Source organism: Sardina pilchardus, chromosome 21 (assembly GCF_963854185.1).
Source record: "Sardina pilchardus chromosome 21, fSarPil1.1, whole genome shotgun sequence".
NCBI lineage: Eukaryota > Metazoa > Chordata > Actinopteri > Clupeiformes > Clupeidae > Sardina > Sardina pilchardus.
In genome coordinates, this window is record NC_085014.1 from 27,422,514 (window position 1) to 27,444,813 (window position 22,300).

The 22,300-nt window shown below is 43.2% G+C and overlaps 2 protein-coding genes across 2 annotated transcripts; both read left to right on the forward strand.

Annotated features, from left to right (window-relative positions):
- The first annotated feature begins 1,775 nt into the window (after positions 1 to 1,775).
- vgll1 (vestigial like family member 1) lies at positions 1,776 to 3,972 on the forward strand. The gene is made up of 3 exons (XM_062524816.1): positions 1,776 to 1,955; positions 2,274 to 2,453; positions 2,860 to 3,972. Exons 1-3 carry the CDS (start codon positions 1,871 to 1,873, stop codon positions 3,267 to 3,269), a joined length of 675 nt encoding a protein of 224 aa, XP_062380800.1. The 5' UTR covers positions 1,776 to 1,870; the 3' UTR covers positions 3,270 to 3,972.
- A 4,728-nt stretch (positions 3,973 to 8,700) lies between these two features.
- Positions 8,701 to 21,351, forward strand: tmtops3a (teleost multiple tissue opsin 3a). Its single transcript, XM_062524625.1, has 4 exons — positions 8,701 to 9,079; positions 11,372 to 11,700; positions 14,715 to 14,948; positions 19,747 to 21,351. The coding sequence occupies exons 1-4, from the start codon at positions 8,701 to 8,703 to the stop codon at positions 19,954 to 19,956; spliced, it is 1,152 nt and encodes a 383-aa protein (XP_062380609.1). The 3' UTR covers positions 19,957 to 21,351.
- Positions 21,352 to 22,300: the final 949 nt, after the last annotated feature.

A 22,300-nucleotide genomic window follows, 5' to 3' on the forward strand; every position in this document is an offset into this window, starting at 1 on the left:
CTTTGAGCATTATGTTGAGCAATTTCTCATAGCTACTATAGGCGTCAATGCATATCAGAGGATGTCCATTTCAGAACTGTAAATAAAACAGGCATGCAGAGTATAACGGTGAAAAGTAATGAAAAGTAAATTACAAAAGTGTGACATTTACTTTTTATTAATTTTTTGTTACTTTGACCTTTCATATACTGAGGTGCAATTGATTGATATTGATATTGATATTATTGCTGTCAATATATGTCCATGTATGTGATATGTCATTCAATCTGTATGAAAAAAGGTTTTGCATACCGTAACAGCAACAATGAACTGTAAAGTGTCCTTAATGTAAATTTGTATTATTCTATGCTCCTCTTGTAATGTGTAAAAAGCATTTGATGTATTCATTCATACTTTATGTCCAAGACTGAGAAGAATCTTCACATTTCTCAGATTAGATTTCAATCATCCAATGTTCACACCACAATGCTTGTGGAGCTAGAAGGGTTTCATCATGAGTTTATAAATAAATGCAAGAGAGAATCAATAGAATGCTGGTGAAGTGTATTCTATATGACATGAGCTTCAGATTTGGACAGGAAATCTGTGGATTGCAAACTTCAAAGCAATTTCAGAAAGAGTGAGTACTGCATATTCAAGTCATGCACAGCACATCAAAACCTAAAATGTGAAGGTGGCAAAGTCATTCTAATCATATTCCATGTTATCTTTTAGCAGTCTGTTGCACCCAGCACCCGTGGGCAGCAGAAATTAATATCATCGCAATATAGTCTCCAGCTCTTGACACAGGGCAAAGTGACACAGCTAATAAAGTTGATTAAAAAGCTGTAGACTGATAATATGGTTTACGGAGCCTCTAATCTAATCTCGATCACCGCAATTACATTTAATTGTGAGCAATTATAAATATTCAGGGAAGGCTGATCATACTGTAAGGCAGAGCAAGAAACAAGAGCACATCTGTTTTGCCTTGACTTGGAGCAGGCTGAGCGAGTTAAGTCACAGTGGCTCTTCACATACCTTTGTGCCATAAAGCTTTATTCTCACTGCATACATAGGTTATATTTAACACAAATGATATATACGGGGCTTAGGAAGCAGCTGAAGAATTATAATAGTTCTAGTATAGTTCTAATTATATTATGTCCTGTAGACGATGAACTCCCCAGATACTTCACAATTTCATAGGAATCTAAATGACATTGTTTCATCATTTGTGGACACAGGTTTACACAGAGTGACAAATACCCTGACATCTTTAGAGACCCTGCCTCTTTGGAATGTGCTTTTCATACCCAATCGTGTTGCCAGTTACCCTAATTAGTTGTGAAACATTCCTACTTTTGTTTTCTTTATCATTACACAACTTTTCAAGCATTTTGTTACCCCGTCCCAACTTTTTTTAAAAACATATTGCTGGTATCAATTTCTAAATTAATATATGTTTTTCATTTTCATTGTCTGATTTGATATGTTGTCTATGTCCTTTTTGCAACTGTGAGTTTAAGAGATTTGCAGATTATTAAACGGTTTTCATTAGCATTTTACACAACCTCCCAACTTTTTTCTGATTTGGGGTTGTACAATCAAACATTGATGACTGAAGGCACACTATTGACAGCCCCTGCTAAGCATTTGTTGGCTCTTTGAGGATGATGTTGTATTAGTGTTGTGGTTTAGATACTGGCTCACATATCTGAAACTGGGCCACTGACATGCTATTATGTCATGGGCCTTGATCAACTGGCTCAGCCACATTCTCCAGACATGCTAACAGGGATTTCCTGATCGTCCTAACCCTGCATTTGCAAAAGCAAAAGCAGTAGCGAATAATCTGTTGTTACAGACATTATTCATCTGCCATGTAGGAATGAGAACTTTAGAGTACCTGAGTACATGTGGAACTGATTTATTGATGACTGAGTATAATTTCCCTGATCATTTTGCACAGGCAGGTAAGTTAAATGCTGTCGGTCTCTCTCCCGCTTTCTGTCAAATCTAAATGTAAAGATTTTTTTACTGCATGACTGTATGAACAGTGTTCTCAAAGTGAGTGTCGACAGCAACATGGATTATTGTCTTTATTCCTCTGTTTTTCTTGCTGAGTGAAAAGACAGAACTAAGAGAAAGAAGGGGATGGTCATTTGTTTTTATTCTAGTTCATTCAGAATAAACCAGTGCAAGCATGTAACTGTGAGTGCATTATAGTTTGTGGCAAGCGAAACTAATCTGTGCTAATTGGTTGATTCATTTATTACTTCATTGCACCGTAGAATCTCACCTGACTTTGATGGAAAATTTAGCTGGTAATCCGGACGTTTGGAAGAAAGAGGATGGGTCAAACGCCATCATTTACAACTATTTTGAAGGTGACATTAATAGCATGGTGGATGCTCATTTTATCCGTGCCTTAAGCAAAGGCAGGCCAACTTCCAGCTACAGAAAAGGCCCAGGTAAGCACTCCTGAGAACAGTCGCAAAACAAGTACAATTTGTTTCTTGCATGTTAAGAGATCTACTCATTAAAAATATCTTTGAACCAAATATACTTCATATGCTTCATATTCAATTTCAATATACTAAACCTCACTTGTTTCTTACTTGCATTCTTTTAAAGCTGCTGTCATATTAACTCCATTTGCTAGGTGGCTAGCTTAATATGCTGACATGTATTGCAAAAACACACAGACACGCGCGCACGCATGCACACATGCAGGCATGCACGCACGCGCGCACACACAAACACACACACACACACACACACACACACGCACGCACGCACAGGCACACATGGCATTTACCTTGAAACTGACACACATTGCCAATAAAATAAAAAAAATAAAAACCTGTTTTTTTTAAGTGGAGGACCGGCAATTGGAATGCTCATCTTCTTTGGGTCCTGCGGGTCCTCATAAGTCTTCAACACATGCCCCACTTCAGACAGCTCTGGAGCCTCTCACAACCCCGCCTCTGTCCTTTGGTCTGACCAGTGAAACCCTGAACCTGCTGACTGGAGGGCCCGGGCAGGAACTGCCCTCTCTGTTCTACTCGCTGCCGGAGCCTGCTAAGGACCTTGACCTGATGGAGAGAAATTATGTGAGTTCTCTGCTCAGAGTGATGCACAGTGACCAGCCAGAACTGGGGACAGTAGTGGTGGCTGGATCCAAGGCCGGGGTCCTCCACAGCTGGGCCCACAACCATTTGTACACACAGCAGCCTAACCCCGATCAAAGACATAACTCTGGTAGATTATATCTTCCTACTGACTAGAAACTGCAGTACTTCATTAATGTCTATTGGTGCTATGCAACGCTGAGCCAGAATGTGACTTGTCAACTTCAGGAAACCTGACATGCATCTGTGTATCTGCATTAGCATGTTGTGTAAGATGTGCAGTGTAGCAAACGCCATTATCCAACATCACCTCTTTCTTGAAGAGGTTTATAAGGTAGTTTCATTTAGCAGTTCTATATAGGGATGTTGACTAATTTATTTTGGTGTCAGGGTTACATGGTATGGGCATTACCTTCCACATGCGTTTGTGATGATTAGGTTAATGAAGTGTTTTTAAAACAGCTTTTGACTATGCCTATAACATGGCAATGTGCTTGGATATGGGCCTTTCTCTTCTGATTTATGCAACCTGATAGTCTGGAATCCAAAAACAGTGCGGCTGGAACAGAGAGCTCAAATAACTAATAAAATCACCAAAAGAAGACTGAAATATGGTTTTGTTTTATCATCTGAAATATATCAGGTATTCTTATTTCATGATGAAAGATAATTCAAATCTGTTGTCGACAAACATCGCGCCAGTGAATCTGAATAATTTTGAAACAGCACTGCCATCTAGTGACAGATAATGATACTGACAGATGAAAAGTACAAAGTATTTTGGTAACATATTCATTCAACCTTTATTTATTCTCGGAGAGTCATTGAGGGTAGCCCTCATTTTCAATGAAGCCGAGATTACAGAAACAATGCATGGAGGAACAAGGAAGATGTTCAAATAAGATAATAATAAGAAAATATACATTACATTATAGAGGAGGAAGGGGAAAATAAAAAATAAAAATACATGAAATAATAATAATAAAATAATAACAACAAAAACAATAATAATAAAATAATAATAACAATAATAATAATTTGAATTGATTATATGGAATTATAGAGTTCATTTTTAAATTGCACCTAAGATTATTCCAGGAAGTAGGGGCACCATAACAAAAGGCTGACTTGCCCAACTCAGAATGGATACGAGGAATATAAATCAAGTCACAGAATATGACCAACAACAACACAGTAGTAGAACATGAAAAATAGATTACAATTGAACTTGATAAAAACACAAAACAAACTCAAAACTGAATTAAAATCAAGAGAAAATGTGGGTCTTTAAATGATGGATTCACAATTGTCACAGTGCAATGAGATTCACGGTGGCAAAGGAGACTATACTGCAGAGCCTGGGAGCTGCTAAGGGAAAAGCCTGATCACTTTTGGATTTGAGGCTGGAGTCGGGGACTGACAGGAGCTGTGAAGATGACCTAAATGACCTAGTGGCAAAATACGGAATTAGCAGATTAACAACGCATTCTGGAGCTAATCCACCGAAGGCTTTAAAACAAATAACAAATTACTTAGGGACCAATGATGTTAGAGGACAAAGAAATAAGTATGTTTAAAATGGTTTTCAGTGCTCTAAAGTGTGCTGGTGATTCCAAGCCAAGGTAGTCATTCCATTGTAGAATTGGAATAAACAAATACAATCCTTTATTACTTTAATTTATTCTGATCCTTTATTTTCACTCTACTCAAAGTCAGACCTATAGATGCAGAAATGAGAACTGCATGAAAAGGTTTTGACGGGAATGATAAACTCCCTAAAATCTCCAGCTCAGTTTACTCTAGAGACTAAATAAGGCAGTCTTGTGGTGGTGAGGTACTATTTTGGTCCAGAAAGGTAAAGAGCAGTCATTTCAGTGAATGATGTTCATCACATTCCACATCTGATCCAGCATATTTGACCAGCATTTGAGACGGTGAGGGAGGGTGAACCGATAGCGCCTCTGACTCCAATACATGAGGTTGAATGATTCTATCCAAACAACACTTACAATTTCCCCTCGATCAGCATGTCCATCTGATTCTGCCAGGGGCTTTTGGCTTGATCCTGCTGGCAGATCACCACCACAGACACCCGCCCCAACTGGCACTTGGCACCAGATCCGGAACATTATTAATATGCTCCAGGAGGTTATGCCAACCGCCTGCCATGGAAACTGACACATCCAGCTTGAAAGAGACATCTGACAGCAGGCAAGGCAAAGCAAAACATATTACGCCGTGTTGTCACAGCTCCTCGGATGAGACGTGAAAAGTGAGATGATGAGTGCTCTTGTTAATGAGGAAAAAGGCCCCATCCTATTGTGTCTAGCCAAGGTCCACTTCCCCAGCAGCCATGTCATTCAGAGCCACAGATGGAGAGTGTTCCTCCCACCACGCTGGCATGTGGATTATTGATGTATTTGTACTAATTTTAGTTATTCCCATCTGTCACTTTCTGGGTCCGTAGGTTTATGAGGGGGAAAGTATGTAAAACTGTGGATCACATCATTCATCCCATTCAGCTCTCCATCTCTCTCTCTCTCTCTCTCTCTGTCTCTCTCTCTGTCTCTGTCTCTCTCTTTCTATCTCAGATTCACACACACACATACAGCATCTTTGGCCGTTTTACAATGGCTGGGGTATAATGTCTTACAATGGCGGCCGGGGTATCATGTGGATCCAAGTGAAGAAGCTCATCAGGCACAGGCAGCAACCCTAATTTTTATTTTCCTGAGAAGTTTCAACATCATGACAGGCCAATTAATTTCCACTTAGGCTAAATGGGATTTTTGTGCCACGTCCAATCCGAGAGGTGAAAAATCATTGAAAGGAAGCCTACCACGTGTCCTTGGCATTTCCAGTGTGACAGTTGTACCTTGGCAGGCTATTGTTTCTGTGTTTTCATTCAGTCACCATTGTTTTCATTTTCACGTCTGCCTCCCATTGTGTTCATTTTCTCGTCTGAATAAGACAAACCGTAAGGGGCACCCACACAAAGCTCCAAATTCCCACTTTTATCAGTGCTAGACCAGAACAGCACTACACGTTTGTTCATGACATTAGCAAAGAATTCTGGGTGATATCCCCCATGTCAGCCCCCATGTTCCCATTGTGAGGTGCCCTTTCAATTCCTCAAAAGACGCTGCAATGGAGACTCAGCGCAGTGATACAGTGGTTGACGTTTGCTGTGGAGAAGGCTAAGTGAGAACACTTGGTCATTTAGGGTTGTATAAGGGCACCCCAAATGCACCACACTTGTTTGATCATCCACCCAGAGCCTCCAGCCCTCATGTCGTGACAGCAAGTCCACTGTCGTGCCATTAAGCTGGCTCATGACTTTGGGTCATCACTGTAAAACCTGATCAATATTAATGGGTCACTGACCCAGCAACTCTTTGTTTTAGTTGCTGTTTGAGTGACTGGGGTTGTGAGAGTTTGCCAAGTGACTGGATTAAAGATGATATTTGAGGACACTATAGGTGACTTGCACAAAATGTTTTCAACAAACAAACAGTCACAGTGCAAGATGACTAGAACTAAATCATAGGATCTTTTAAAAATCATAATTGCAAAGGAAAATCATGAAAAGTTGACAAAAGGATGAATGCCTCTTTTAAGGTTGCATTTAGGATGTTTCTTAATGAAATAGCAAAAAAGAATGGTTACAATCCTATTTTATTTAACTAAATTACAAACAAAAGAGAGTGCGAGATTGGGCCAAATTAAGTGTATACTGTAATATACGTATCTAAATATATGAAATGGACCACAAACAGGAGAAGACTTTTTGATCATTGATCTGATGGGACACAATTGTGCTGGAGCAGCAGCTAGGTGCTCATCAGCCTCCTGGCACACGTGCAGATAAAGACCAGTTAGAGGAGAGGGCCTAGCAGTCTGAAAGAAGCACACACACAACAGAAATATATTTATACAACTGCAACTAGAGCACATGCATTCACCACACCACATCATATAAATTATCATGTAAACATTTATGGATTGTGGAGCGTGCCAATCAGGTTTTTTTTTTTTTTTATATATTCACTGTATGTTTTCCTGTAATTAATTTGTACATTTTCTGTACATGTTCTTGAGTTCTCTAACTTATTTTTAACTAAGTTCTAAATAGAAAATTGCTCACAAATTCTGTACAAACTGCTTGTCAGTTTATTATACGGTGCAGAATACCAGATAAGATATCTGCCAGTAAGAGCTGTTGTTCAGAATCACCCTGTATATATTTCAGATGATTCTATAGATGTGTCATTGAAAGCAATAACGTCATTTGAAATAAGCAGTATCATATGGGACGATCAATTGCAATTAAATCTAAAAAATAAAAATCCCTCCCTTTTGGAATGGATGAGTAGGCTACAGTGTGCCACAATTTGCTTTGTTTAGGTCTGGGTCTATACCCAAAGCCATGCAGTAAATACTAAATGCATGACATGCTAATGGAGAAATGGCAGTGACAATCCAGACTGTGCCGCCCTGAGTGACATATTATGACGGCTGTGACCAACATCAACTCTGCCGTCATGTCATTCTCTCCCCTCTCTTCCCACTCGAGAGAATAGGAGCCTCCACTGTTCCCACTCATGTGTATGTGAGCCTCCACTGTGTTCCATGAGAGGCTTCAGTGCGCTCAGGGAGGAAGTTCTAATCACTGGTATGAGTGAATAGAGCAATCAGGCCGTGACACATGAGCCTCTTTTTTTTTGTCTGATTTTAAAAAGAGCGCACACATCCATTCAGATGGCAGATGAGTTCAATTGCAGAATACTGGTTGGGGTGAATGTAAGGGGGAGGACCGGGGACTGACACAGATATTTGCATGAACAGCTTTACAGGCACACGTTTCAGAAGGGATGGAATATGTCTTTTACATGCAAAGCTGACTGTGGAACAAATGAAGATGTATTGCAGAGTGAAGCTGCATTTGGGTGATTACGTTGATTTAAGGGCCCTCATGATTGTCACATATGGACACATTGACAGTGATGTGCTTTCAGTCCAATTGTATTAAGTTATTCTTCAGATAGCAGAAAAAAGGAAAGACAGGGAGGTAAAGGAAGAAAGATAGTGACTGGAGCACATAGAGTTGTACACATGCACTGGCCACTGGGGTATTTTTAGATCATGTGGCTTATTCATTTTACACTAAACTGTTGGGTAAATATAGCCACTAATTAGGTGTGTGAATATTAGGCTACCATACAGAACACCATCTAATATATCATCAATCCCCCCTCAATAAAATGTGGAGACGTTCAGTGCATGCAATTGAATTACACTTAATATTTTAATTGCCAATTAGTAAATAATTAATGCTTAAGAGATTGAAATTTTGGATGATGAGTCCGTCAAGGACACTGAATGAATGGTGACTCATCTTCAAGACAGTAGCTCCACCGCCACTGGCCACATTCTGAGGTCACATCATTGGACACAGAGCGCCGAATATGAAGGGGTGTCAGTGAGTGTAATCCTTGATAGACATCGTGTTGGCTGAGTGAGACACAACAATCCCCTCTCCCAGTCGTCACTGTGCAAACACTTCTCCCGCTAACACGCTGATGCAGCTATGCTGGTCCACAGATGGAGTTTGAATTTGAGCAATTCAGAGAGTTTCAGTTTAAACCAAAGCTTTAATGAGAGCACTGAGGACCCACTTTACCCACAGGTCCCAACTGGTCTCAGTAGAACCGGCCACACCGTTGTAGCAGTTTTCCTCGGACTGATTCTTTTTTTTGGATTCTTCAACAATCTTCTTGTTCTGCTTGTCTTTGCAAAGTTTCGCTCTCTCTGGACACCCATCAACCTCATCCTGTTGAACATCAACGTCAGTGACATACTTGTGTGTATTTTTGGCACGCCATTCAGCTTTGCAGCGAATGTGTACGGAAGGTGGCTTATCGGGGACTATGGTTGCCAGTGGTATGGTTTCGCAAATTCTCTTTTCGGTGAGTTTACTTTTAAATTCAGGGTGGGAAATTTTGCCTCAAACAAAATTGTGTGTAGATGCACGCCTCTCTGCCACTCTCAACCGCACGGCTCCCACCACTATTGTGTGTGTGTCCTATAGCCTAACTTCTACACTTCGATGACTGAGTTAGACAAACCTAAGATAAGAATTACCAAAGAGCTTTTAAAGCTTTTCAATGGGCAGTTACAGTGTTTAGCTCAGACTTTAAGCAGCTACTGTCATTAATTTCGACCAAAATATGCAAAGTGAACAACTAAAGTTTACTGAAATGCATTTTAGGCATCACCGTAGAATGCTTCCAATAAGCATTTATATTGCATGCCTCCAGTGACTCTTATTATAGCCTATCCTAAATGCGCTCTCTATAAGTTTTCGCCAAACACTTGCAACGCAGGTGAACGTGTTCGGGATTAGAGACGAATTAGAGATGATCCTTTCTCCTCATTTGTTTATATCAATTCTTCAGATTAGAGTAAGCTTTACTCCAAGCACATATCAGAGTTACACAACATTCATTATTGATGGTTGTAATTAGGTGTCTGACTACAACTATGGATGCAAACCTGGGTGAAGGCGTGTGTGTGTGAGTGTGAGCAAGAGAGCAAGTCCAAGTGTCATGTTTATTATTAAGTGGAAGCCTACTGCCAGGCATAGCACTCGCTGCCCCTGTTAAATTAAAGTGTGACTTTGTGTGTTTGCACTATGCTTTGAGGTAACCCCAGGGCAACAACTTGTAGATCACCTGAAAGTGGCATGACAGTTATTGCTTTTCCCCTCTGTTGTCCCTTACCACAAAAAGTCAATTCTATGATTCTGAATAACTTAAACCAGATTATTTCACATCTCAGTCCCTTTGAAAATAGAGAGGAGGGAAGGATACATAGATGCTTAATTAAGTGTAGTATATAACTGAGCACCAACCCAACACTTGCACCCCATTGTTCTGACATTTTGGTGCACGTCTTATTTCTGATCAGTAATTGCACTACGGGGAGTAGCGTGGCTCTCCAGGTCCCTTTGAATGGAGGTGCCACGCAGTGCAGTCTGGGCAGGCAACATCCCGGGGGGAAGCCAGGGGGAGTTGGCAATCCCTGCACATCAGTCTCATGCCACCAGTCCATTTTCCTGCCAGTCAAGCATGTGGAACTTGGCTGTGATTGCAGTAAAAGTACAGCAGCCTTTGTGTGCGGCCAAGGTGAATCAGGGCAAAATTGATTGTGTGGTGGATGCTTGCCCGTTTCATTTCAAGCCATTTTAATTAGATGGTGGTCATCATGTAACCTGTTGAGGTGTCGGGGTTGGTGAGTACTCTTTTCCTTGTGGCACATTTGTTTTTCATCTCCTATCTGGAGCACAAAGGATATCTCAATACATGAGGACAAGGTTTCCATGGCCACGGCACCAACACTTCAGATTCTGTTCAGAACACCCATGGGATGCTGATATTTTCAGGGACTTCATATTGTTACAAATTGTCACAGATAATTGTAGTGAACCCTGTCATTTCTGAAAGATGCCAAACCATAAAAAATCAATATTTTTCAAAATAGTGGAAAATCACTGTTATTAAATTGTTATGTATTAATTCCTCCAACCTGTTTTAATTGTGTGTTAACTTGCTATATGTTTCATCAGGTAAGTTCAATTCATTGGTACTACACAGTGCATTTATTTATTTTGAGTTCTTATTCATTTTGCTAACTTTAGTGGGTGTCGAGGTCATGATGAAAAGACAAATGTTGTCATTCCACTGCACTCAAAGACTTTTCAAGGACGTTCCAGTCCCAAATCCCTCGCATTCTAGCACTCAACATAGTTTGAGATGCGCTGCAAAGTTAATTGCTGTAACAACTCAGACATTTTGTAATGAAATAGCAATAGCAGAAGCTTATTGCATTTCTAGCAAAATATATTGAAACACTTTCAGTTACCCGATTAATAAGTCTTCAAAATAAAGTCCTGAAAAATATTTGAAATGTTGTCTGTGAAAATGGGTGGCAAACCCTCTGGTATTAATGGAATAAAATAATGAATTCACCTTATGATGAGCTAAATGGAATTGAAAAGGTTACAAAGGAACACCCACAGATAATCTCCTCTCATATCTCCAATTCTGTAATAGGTGCTGATGTTGAATTAAGTTGCTCTTAATTAAAGTGCAAAGTGTGATTGCTTATTTCCCATCTCCTTAGGCCTGTGCAAATGTGATGTCTTAGCTTAACTGAACCCCTCCCTGCGACCCCTCTCCCCTGTCCTGTCTTTGCCCCAGGCATCGTGTCCTTGGTGTCCCTGTCCATCCTGTCTTACGAGCGCTACTCGGCCGTGCTGTGTGCCACCAAGGCCGACGTGTCGGACTTCCGCAAGGCCTGGCTGTACGTGGTGGGCACCTGGCTGTACTCGCTGCTGTGGACGCTGCCGCCGTTCCTGGGCTGGAGCCGCTACGGGCCGGAGGGGCCGGGCACCTCGTGCTCCGTGGAGTGGCAGCGGCGCTCGGCCGGCGGCGTCTCCTACGTGGTGTGCCTCTTCCTCTTCTGCCTGCTGCTGCCGCTGCTGCTCATGCTCTTCTGCTACAGCAAGATCCTGCTGGTCATCAGAGGGGTGAGTGAGGGAGGGTGGACGCGCCGCCGCGGCAGCGTCCGGTCCCTGAGCACCGGTCTGACCACACACTTCTCCCCAGAGAGCTTCCTCACTTGCTGCACATTCCTGCTGGAGCTGAGATCAGTATACATTATTAAAACAGCCTGACTGGCTCATATGTGAATATGTTGGCTAACTGATCAATGTTATTTCAGTTGACTCAGCTGCTGACAGACAGCCAGGATGTTTATGTTGTGTCTAAGAGAAGGAACTGGGTCAGAGTTGGCCTTTTCCACAGAAACAGCCCATATTCTCTTTGTCTTCAAAGAAAAGCCCCACGCTCACCCACATAAGTAAACCTTAAAAAGCCCTTTTTGTTAAAAGCCTTCAGGCTACAGCTGATTAGCTCTAGCCCTGACCAGAACAATTGCTCCTCGCGCCGCAAACACATTACTGAGCCATTCAATTTGATATTGATCCTCAGTTGTAGTGAGTGCAGAAAATGAAAATGGGTTAAGTATTGATTACACAGACGGAATCATTAACCCCGAGACACGCTTCTGTCAAGAGTTTATACAATGTGTTGTCGTGCCTCAGTAGTAATGTGTAGGTTCTATATATGGCTGGATGTAGACATCACTGCCATCTTCACCGTCCCCCTCTCTTGTGGTCGTCAGGAAATGAGCCTGATCTCATCACCTCTCCCTGTGATAGACAGGCTCCAGTTAGCGTCACGTCTCATACCAGAAGCTGGGTGGCTTTACAAAGACTGTAAAAAATCCCTACCCCGTAATCTATTTTTAGTCCGCCACTATTGATTTGTTCCCCCGAGGGAAAAGGGAAGACATCTCTCTTGAGGGGGTGGCGGCAGGGGTGGGGAGGGGGGTGGGGGGGGGGGCAGGTAAGACAGACGTGGTTCAGGAGGTGACCAGACCTGCCTGTGTGAGTCATTCAGGCTCGCAGGGCATTACATAAACAACTGAGCCCAGTGCAGGAATATGTAATTAGGGTATCCGCGGGCTGGCGCGGAGCGCATCACTAGCGCCGCTCCACATATGAATCAGCCCGCAGGGGTATTTTTAGCGTCGGGAGCCGGCCCCCCGTTACTATTGGTGACCACGGCGTTATGTAACCAGCTCATTTTCTCCAGGATTTGCTGTGGATGGCCGCGAGAGCTCCGTTGCTTAGCAGATGAATGGAGAGAGAGTGGATCGAGAGCCTCTTCAGTCATCTTCCAAATGACACTTTGACTTAGATCACAATTTGACCCCCCAACCCAATCTTGGATGTGAGTAGAACAGTGAATATGGAATGAAAATGGCTTATTCTCAGTAAGAGATGGTGACCAGTGATGACGGAGAATGTGATATTGAGTCACGCAGTGATAGCCTCATCTTGCTCATATTACCAGGAAATAAATTCCATTTGGTAGATATATATTGCCATCTACATTAAGCATTGAATCATCACTTGGCTGATGTTATATTTAAACTCTCCAATAATAGAAAGCAATTTTTCTGCAACATAAATGGCAAAAAAGTGATAGTTATGACTTCCCTCCCTATGTGAATTCCAAACTAATCTGGAGATCTAGTTATTGGTGATCTACTAGGGCCTGCATGCTGAAGGCTTGTCATTACACGGGTGAGAGAGTGTTGGTTAATGCTGTGAGCGTAGGAAAGAGCGGGACGGCGGGCAGCCTGCAGGGCTAATGGAGCGTGTTAAAGGAGAGGGGTGACGGCAGGGTCGCCCGTGGACATGACCACCGCTCCGGTCATTACACACCACTGCATGGCGTTCGTGCTCTCAGGTGTAAACGCTCATCCTTAAAATGGACGTCTGCAGGGGAGCCTGCGGTGGGGTCTCCTACAAGCCCAGGGGAGCGTGAAAACCAGTACTCAGAGACTGGACGCACTTCTGGACCCACCTCTGACCATATAACAGGTCTTCTCTGCCCGGCAGATGCTAATCTAAAGAGGCGCATGCCACTAAGTCAGCCTATCCACTTCTCCTTATCTAGAGGCTGCTGTCTACAGGGTCTGAACAGACCCCTCAGGCTCCGAGATTCTTATTCCCTGGGTGCCGTACCAGCTTCAGATATGTCAGAATGAAATGGCAATCCTCAAGTGGTTCTTTTTGAAATAACACACCAGACCAATGACAGGGTACTTTTACTAATCTTGGACGTGAACACCCATATAACTCCCGGGTAGATGACGCCTGAAGACTCTTAAGCAAGTAGCCAGACATATGCCGACGTGAAGCACTCCGTGCTCCCTTTGAAGCTTGACACAAAGCAATACTTTAAAATGTCTCAGACTGTTTGTCCTTTTGTCTGAGACTCTGAAAAATCAATCAAGATCCCTAGTAGGCGAACACAACCTCTGCTTTGTGAACGCAAGCCCTGACTAAGCTACTCAGTTGTTTGGCCAGACATGTCATTTGATTGGCTGAGTGCCTACAAGGCTGAGAAAAAAACTTTATTGTTCATTTCAATACGGAATGTGTATCATTCAATGCATTTGTAATGCTGCTCAAGGTAATGGACATTTGGTTAATCAATCATAGATGTATGGTCTTCTGTAAAACGGATAGGCAACTTACAAGGACACTGTCTAATTGTAGCCCTCAAACCAACTACAAGCCAGAGTAATCAGTGTATTGCTATTCTTGATGCTTTGAGCTGCATGAGCTGAGGATCTATAGGATCTATGAGGATCTTTTAAGATTGAACATTAGTATGGGGAGGCTATGCTTTGTTTCTACTGCACAAGAGGCAATGGGCATTGTTCAAATGACCCCGTACGCTTGGATAGTCCTTCAATCAATCAGATCAACAATCCGGTGCGTCTTTTGGATAATCTACAGTAGTTTCTGATTGGAGCCAGAAATTCTGGCAGGGAACAGAGGAGATAGATATGCAGGTTTCCAGCCTGAGCTGCCGGGCGAAATCCAAATTCGCCGAAAGTTCAGGCAGGGTTCATCCAGCCTACTGAGGGTCCCGTATGTGTCCCGTGTCTCTGCACCTTTCTCAGGTGAACAGGATGAACCTGCTGTCGGTCCAGCGGCGGCAGAACCACATCCTGCTGATGGTCTTCACCATGGTGTCCTGCTACCTGCTCTGCTGGATGCCCTACGGCCTCATGGCCCTGGTGGCCACCTTCGGAGAGAGCGGCCTGGTCACGCCGGTGGTCAGCGTGGTGCCCGCAGTGCTGGCCAAGAGCAGCACCGTCCTCAATCCCGTCATCTACGTGCTCTTCAACAACCAGGTTGGCCTGCCTCTCCACAGCCACTAAGATCAGTTATCACTACAGTCATTGGCCGGGTTTCCCAGATTCATTAAGAAGCTCTTAAGTGCTAAGAACTTCTTAGGAGGGCTCTAAGAATGTTCTAAGAATGCCCCAAAGAAGTTCTTAGCACTTAAAAGCTTCTTAACGAATCTGGGAAACCCGGCCATTAGCAGTGCTGGATTTGGACAACATGCAGAACATAGAATAGTGTAACATAATAGTGATAACAATAACTAATATACCATATATGATTTCATGAATATATGAATATATTATATAAATATCTGAATTTATGGTCATTTTGATACCACAGATGAATGCAGATCCAGTCAGGCAATGATCGCTTTCACATTAAGATCCACCGGCTGCTCTAGCTAAACAAGCAAACAAGAGTCTAAACAAGAGTCAGGGTGTAATAATCTTTCCAAGTTGACGGGAAATGGTGTTGGTCACCCCAGTTTATGTTAACCACACTGACTCAGACCTTGATCAGTGCCAACCTGGCAACCCAGAGCAGGTAACTACTGACGCAGCGGATGCACCCATGATGAACAGTGACACATGCAAACACATCATACTCCCCCTCATCTCTAAAGGCACCGTCACACTAAGATACACTAGGGAAGTGTTCAGGAACACTATCAAGTTACAACAGTCATTCCATATGTGGAAGAACATGTAACAGCTGACTACATCCATAATTCAGAGTGTAAACATAAGAACACACAATAGACAAGAAACATGAATAAGACACATAAAGCACTTATGACTATAAGACATGATTTATGATTTCAATAGTCTCATAAAGATTAATTCAATATAATGTATGAATTGTAGGCTATATAATGAATAATATAGAATAACAATACTTTAAAAGTATAATAGCACTGTAATAGACATGTATTTACAATGAGCAGCACAGATGAAATTAAACTTTTAATTAAGCTTTTCTTTGTCCTTCCGTTTGCGTTTTTGCATGCAACACGCTTCACTTCATTGATCATGCATCCCTGCATTTACTTTACACTACGTTACTGACTTCCCCACTCTACGGTTTTGGTTACATTATCTTATGTTATCGTTAGTACAATAAATTACTTATTTCGTACTAACATACTGCGTCCTCATCTTTGTCATGGCCTCCGAGCTGGGTCGTGACGTTCCTTGAGACTGAGGAAGATGCATGAAGCATCGAAACGTTAGTCCCTTTGTGCACCTTAATTAAAAATGTAAGTTCATCTGTGCTGCTCCGAGTTGTTACTCTTAGTATATCTGCACGGTCCCTTCTCTCGTCTGATGCACCAGATGTAATGCTGCATAAGCGCGGTGGATCTACTCTTTTGTGCAACTTTACTAAGAATTAACATTTAGGATAAAGCATATTTAACAACCCTGAAATGAATTTAGTCAGGAGTAAGTGTCTGAAAGATGACTTGTGGAAAAGCGGTGTGGAGAGCTAAAAGTGACTGCAGCCTTTACCATTGGCGTCTCCCTCTCCTCTCGTGAGACAGGGGCCTTGTGTATTTATCCACTGCTACATGTCAGCCCTCCTGTACATCTCTATCGCCATGGACACGCTCCTAAATTAGCCGCTGTTAAACTCAGCAGCGCCGCCCCCGCTCACACCCTCATGGCCGGCTAGCACAGCAGGCAGGGGGGGGGGGCGGCTCGGGGCCGTGTGAATGAGGCCGACGCTGCCCGGTGTCCTGCCTGATGGCGCTGCCATTGATTGCCATTGTCCAGTGACACGTCAGCGGAGTCTGCTCTTCCCAAATGAGGCAACTCTGCAACAAGAATGACCTGAAGACTACGGCCCAGTCACCCACACATGGATTTAGCCTGACATTGCATCCACACACGCACACGTCACTCCCATTCATTTTCCCCTAGACACTTTCTATTTGGTAACATTGTTTAGTTTAATTCAATAAATTATTATTTGCTTTGAAGCTTGTTGTCCGTGTCCCTCTTTATGTTGCGGTCTGTAACGAGCCGGCCGTAACATAAATTGGGGGCTCGTCCGGGATGTAGCTCGCAGAGATCCAGGTGAGATTGTCCTTTGGTTTGAATCAGTCAATTAGTTAATTAACTCGTCACTGACACGGGATGGCCTGAGGAGGGCACAGGGTCGCAACACCTCCTTCCCTAAAATAGGTTTGCTGTAAGGAAACCTCCATATAAACAAACAAGAAAATAAAGACCCAAAACATCTCCCTACATCCTGGTATCTGGGAATGAAGAGAAGACAGGACAAGAGAAACCACTGAGGTTCACAAAACTCCCAAAACACAATAAAAAGAAACCAAAACAAAATTCTAGAAAAGGAGCACCGTCTCACACAGTGACCTATCCAAGATGTTTAAATTAATTCAACCTGGAAGCATTACACCAATAACCATGACCATGACCATTGAGAACAGCCAGGTAACACTAACCATAAAAATCAGGCCAGTAACTTCTAGATAACCTCGCCTGGATCAGACTTGGAGCAAAACCAGAACTCCCACCCATAGGTGGCAGTGAGCAGGAGTCCGTCTGCCATAGCATTACTGATACTCACCGGACACACGTGTTGAACGGGTGGCGCCAACCCAAACCAAACACCATGCACTACGGAGATATAAAGAAAGGCACTTACAAAGAGAAGCATTAGTGAAGATAAATACACCCCAAGACCACCCCTGGTCAGAACAGTACCCTCACTCTTCACCAAAGACTTCCCAACAGAGAGCTTTTCCCCACATTTATGTCACAGTAACATCCTCAGTAACAGCTGACATGTTCTTCACCTGCCCTACAGGTGGAGCTGACAAGCTCTTTTCCTCAGTTTCAGAGGTAGCAGAGGAGTCAGTCAAGCTAACATCTGGAGACGTTCTTGCCTTACTGGGAACCAGTGTCACTGCCGGATGCCCAGTGCTTTGTGTCAATGACACCGCAGGCACACACACAGGTGACAGCACCTGGTCAGTGTTTTCCCAAACCATACCACCTGCCAAGTCATTACCAAGAATGAGCCCAAACCCTGGCACAGTGCATTTTCCGGAAGTTACGTCAGAATAGATTGTCCGAAAGTCAAGCGCTCTCACTAGATGGGTACTTCGTTTGGCGTGATTTCCAAGCGTGCATCGATGCATCTTTTTTGGCCTCAAATATCTCATAATCCATTGCGCAGCGCAGGTCAAGCTCCACACGTCATGCAAATCGTCAACACACCCCCCTCCCCGAGTCAGGTGACGCCAACTAGTTTGTGCTGTCCAAATGTAGGTAGGGACGCAAACTGAGGAGCAAGCTAACTGAGACGCTTCTGGAAAGAAGGTACTATCCAGCGTGCGCGCTTGACTTTTGGAGACGGCCTAGGACTACTAGGCTTAGTGCAGATACTGGAAAGTGGCTGATCGAGTTCAAATGAATTGCCGATGGTGCTGAGATTGGAAATTTAGTCTAACTAAATGTAATGTGTGTAGGTTCATTTGAGGCCAGTAATACATTTGTTGTGAAGTCTTGTTGCCTGATCTACATAACATGTTTGGTTTGAGGGCTAAAGATATGTTTCATTTTCCCATCGGATTTGAATCACAAGTTCAGAGGTTGACCTCTGGCATAGAGGGCAGACAGTACAGTGCATACTGGAAGACCAGTCACCGTGTTCCCTACAGGGAGTTTAGAAGAATCGCTTTTGACAAATGCAAATGTGTGCATCTAAAATGCTTAAGGAAAATTCAACAACTCCCAAACAAGGTCATTCAGAGCCTGATGGATGAAGAGTGAAAGAAGGATGTTTTGTCATGTTAAAACCTTATATATACAGTCAATGGCTAAAACATATCACTCCCCGCCCCCATACACCCACACACATACTGTAACCAAAACATGGATCAGAATACTGTTGGTATTAGTAATATTAGTAAGGATTCATGAAAAAATATAATAATACAATAATATAAAATATAATAATAAATATAAATACAATGCACTACCAGGTGATATGTGCTTTTAGTGTTTCTCCAGAGAGCGTACTGTGTGAACTCCCCCCGTGCATGCCTCAGTTCTACAGGTGCTTCGTGACCTTTAACCCCGTGCGTGCCTCAGTTCTACAGGTGCTTCGTGACCTTTAACCCCGTGCGTGCCTCAGTTCTACAGGTGCTTCGTGACCTTTAACCCCGTGCGTGCCTCAGTTCTACAGGTGCTTCGTGACCTTTAACCCCGTGCGTGCCTCAGTTCTACAGGTGCTTCGTGACCTTTAACCCCGTGCGTGCCTCAGTTCTACAGGTGCTTCGTGACTTTTAGCCCCGTGCGTGCCTCAGTTCTACAGGTGCTTCGTGACCTTTAACCCCGTGCGTGCCTCAGTTCTACAGGTGCTTCGTGACCTTTAACCCCGTGCGTGCCTCAGTTCTACAGGTGCTTCGTGACCTTTAACCCCGTGCGTGCCTCAGTTCTACAGGTGCTTCGTGATCTTTAACCCCGTGCGTGCCTCAGTTCTACAGGTGCTTCGTGACCTTTAACCCCGTGCGTGCCTCAGTTCTACAGGTGCTTCGTGACCTTTAACCCCGTGCGTGCCTCAGTTCTACAGGTGCTTCGTGACCTTTAACCCCGTGCGTGCCTCAGTTCTACAGGTGCTTCGTGACCTTTAACCCCGTGCGTGCCTCAGTTCTACAGGTGCTTCGTGACTTTTAGCCCCGTGCGTGCCTCAGTTCTACAGGTGCTTTGTGACCTTTAACCCCGTGCGTGCCTCAGTTCTACAGGTGCTTCGTGACCTTTAACCCCGTGCGTGCCTCAGTTCTACAGGTGCTTCGTGGCCTTCGTGAGGTGCGGTGCTGACCCCCAGTCCCTCCACTCCTTCCACCCCCCGCAGAGCAGCAGGGAGGAGGCCGTGGCTGTGGGCTCCTCCCCCACACAGCGCAAGTCCCTCAGCCTGCGCCACCCCAGCAGGACCCCGCTGAGCATGGAGAGGCGCACGCTGTCGCTGGTGGTCCACTACACCCCCTGACCGCTGGGAACGGACAGTTGCAATGACTTGGTGCTTCGTTGGTGGACTAAAAAGACTGCAAGGAGGAAGCTGAATGTAAACAATGTATGTTGATACTTTTGTGCTCCAGTATTAGCTACCATTCCTAAACATAATAACAACCGTGCTGTGGTATTCCTTTGGTTTATTGATTGTGTATCCTGTAATGTTTGCACTTTAAAACAGACTGAAATGTGATCATAACGTACTTAAAGTCAAGGTTTCCCACTAGAGTGATTAGACAGAACACAACTAAAGATGGCTCAGTGAATAACAGAGTGCTGGACTGAACTGGACATGCCCAGCCTGTAGTCACCTCCCTTGGAGGGGTCTGCCGTGCGGAGAGGTCTTCAGGGAACAGCCTTGCATAACACTACCAGAGAGAATGCCATGCCATGTATCTCTGCCAGACATCCATACTGTACCCCTGTGTATGTGACAGCAAACTGAGATTCTTTTTTTAAAAGCATATTGTGCGGTAAATAATTGATAATGCATATAAGGAGCACACTGATGACTTTTATTGTGTATCTTGGTATTGCGGTGGAAAATTTAATTAGTCCCACGCTGCTCAACTGAAAGACTGCATCCAGCTGGATAGTAATCATGTGTACTGTATATGCTGCCAAATGCCCAACGCCTACATTGTAATGTAATTTGGTGACGAACATCCTTATGAAATGATGGCCTTGGTGGATTGTTTCCACACTGAACTAAACTTAAGTGGCATACTTACTCATGAAAATGCAAGTCTGACAGGGGATGAGCAGGCACAGTAAGACCATTAAAGGGAGAGCATCCCACAGAATCTGTGTGTTTTCATGCAAACTTTGCGTTGAGTAAGCTCTCAGCAAAAGTGCTGTGTGTGAGGGAGAGCTCCACAGGCTTAGGTTCTCTGGCGTAAATTCTCATGATGAATGTGAAAAAAAAAAAAACCTTTATGGACTGTGGTCTGATTGGGATTCTTGACTTTGTAATTTTTCAGGCAGCATAGACTAACATGTAATGTCAGAGCTGTGTGCAATACTGAGTTATGTTTTTTTTGCTGTTGTTTGTTTGTTTAAAATTTGCTGTCTTAAGTTCAGTTGACCCCTGTCTGCAGCAATAGACTTTCCGCACTACTGTGTATGCCCAGCAGGGGGATCAGGACAGGCTGTTACATCATGTCAGGGTGTTCATGTCGATGTTCATTTCCTCACTAGTTCATGCTTTGCTGTAACTTCACTGTGAGAGACTTATTGCGCTACCACATGAATACACAGATATATGAGAACTTTTCCATTTGCTTTCTAGGATCTGTGATTTTATCTACACCAAGTGAACAGCTGTGTGTATGTGTTTCCTATAATGTCTTGCTTTGTGGGGCTGTAATGATGATACACTAACTGCTGTTGAATGTACTAAGCAAATTGAATGTAAATATATAATGTTACTACAGAAGCAGTAGTTTCATTATGATGTGCAATGTATTAGTACTAATCAGAATTTTACACATTTTTAGAAAAAGTGGGGGGGGGGGGGGGGGGGGGGGGGGGATCGGTAATGCCATTCAGAAATGTCTGTTGTATTCCAAGGAACACAGGCACTCAAATTGATTTTGCTAAATTTACACAAACTTTCAACAGTATCATTGTAGACACATACAAACAATAGCAAACAGCAATAACAACATGCATTGAGTTAGTATTACAATTATAAGAGAGGCAAGTATGAGCCTTAATTAGCTCTCTCTCTCTCTCTCTCTCTCTCTCTCTCTCTCTCACACACACACACACACACACACACACACACATAGTATTTTCTCCCACACACAAAAAATGTTCTTACCTCAACACTTTGTAGTTTTCAATAGCATACATTTTACAACAGGATGTAACGCAATCAACAGGAAGTGGGCCCCAAGCTTGTAGCCAGTTATTTAGTGCATATTAGCGCATTTCACATTGTTCATTCAGTCAGTCCAGGCTTGCCGCTGTGGTGCAATGAGTGCATATATCCATTAGGCAATTGCTGTCTCATGAGGTTGATATTTCATATTATGAAGAACTTCAGCAAAGATCTATTGTGCAGTGATTCTGAAAGTCTGTTATGTAGGGGGACAGGACAGAAACACTTTCACAGTAAAAATCTCACCACCACGACCACACAGCGCCACACATAATGTAAGTTTTCACCAGAAACAGTTGCAGGATGTCTAGCCCCCCGTGCTGTAAGTGTTTTAGCAATTCCCCCAGCAAGGACAAGGTGTTTAAACCAGACCAGTTCCATTGGTACACAAACCACATGCAGTTAAACCACTCCCATATTGCATACAGCTTAAGCTTTT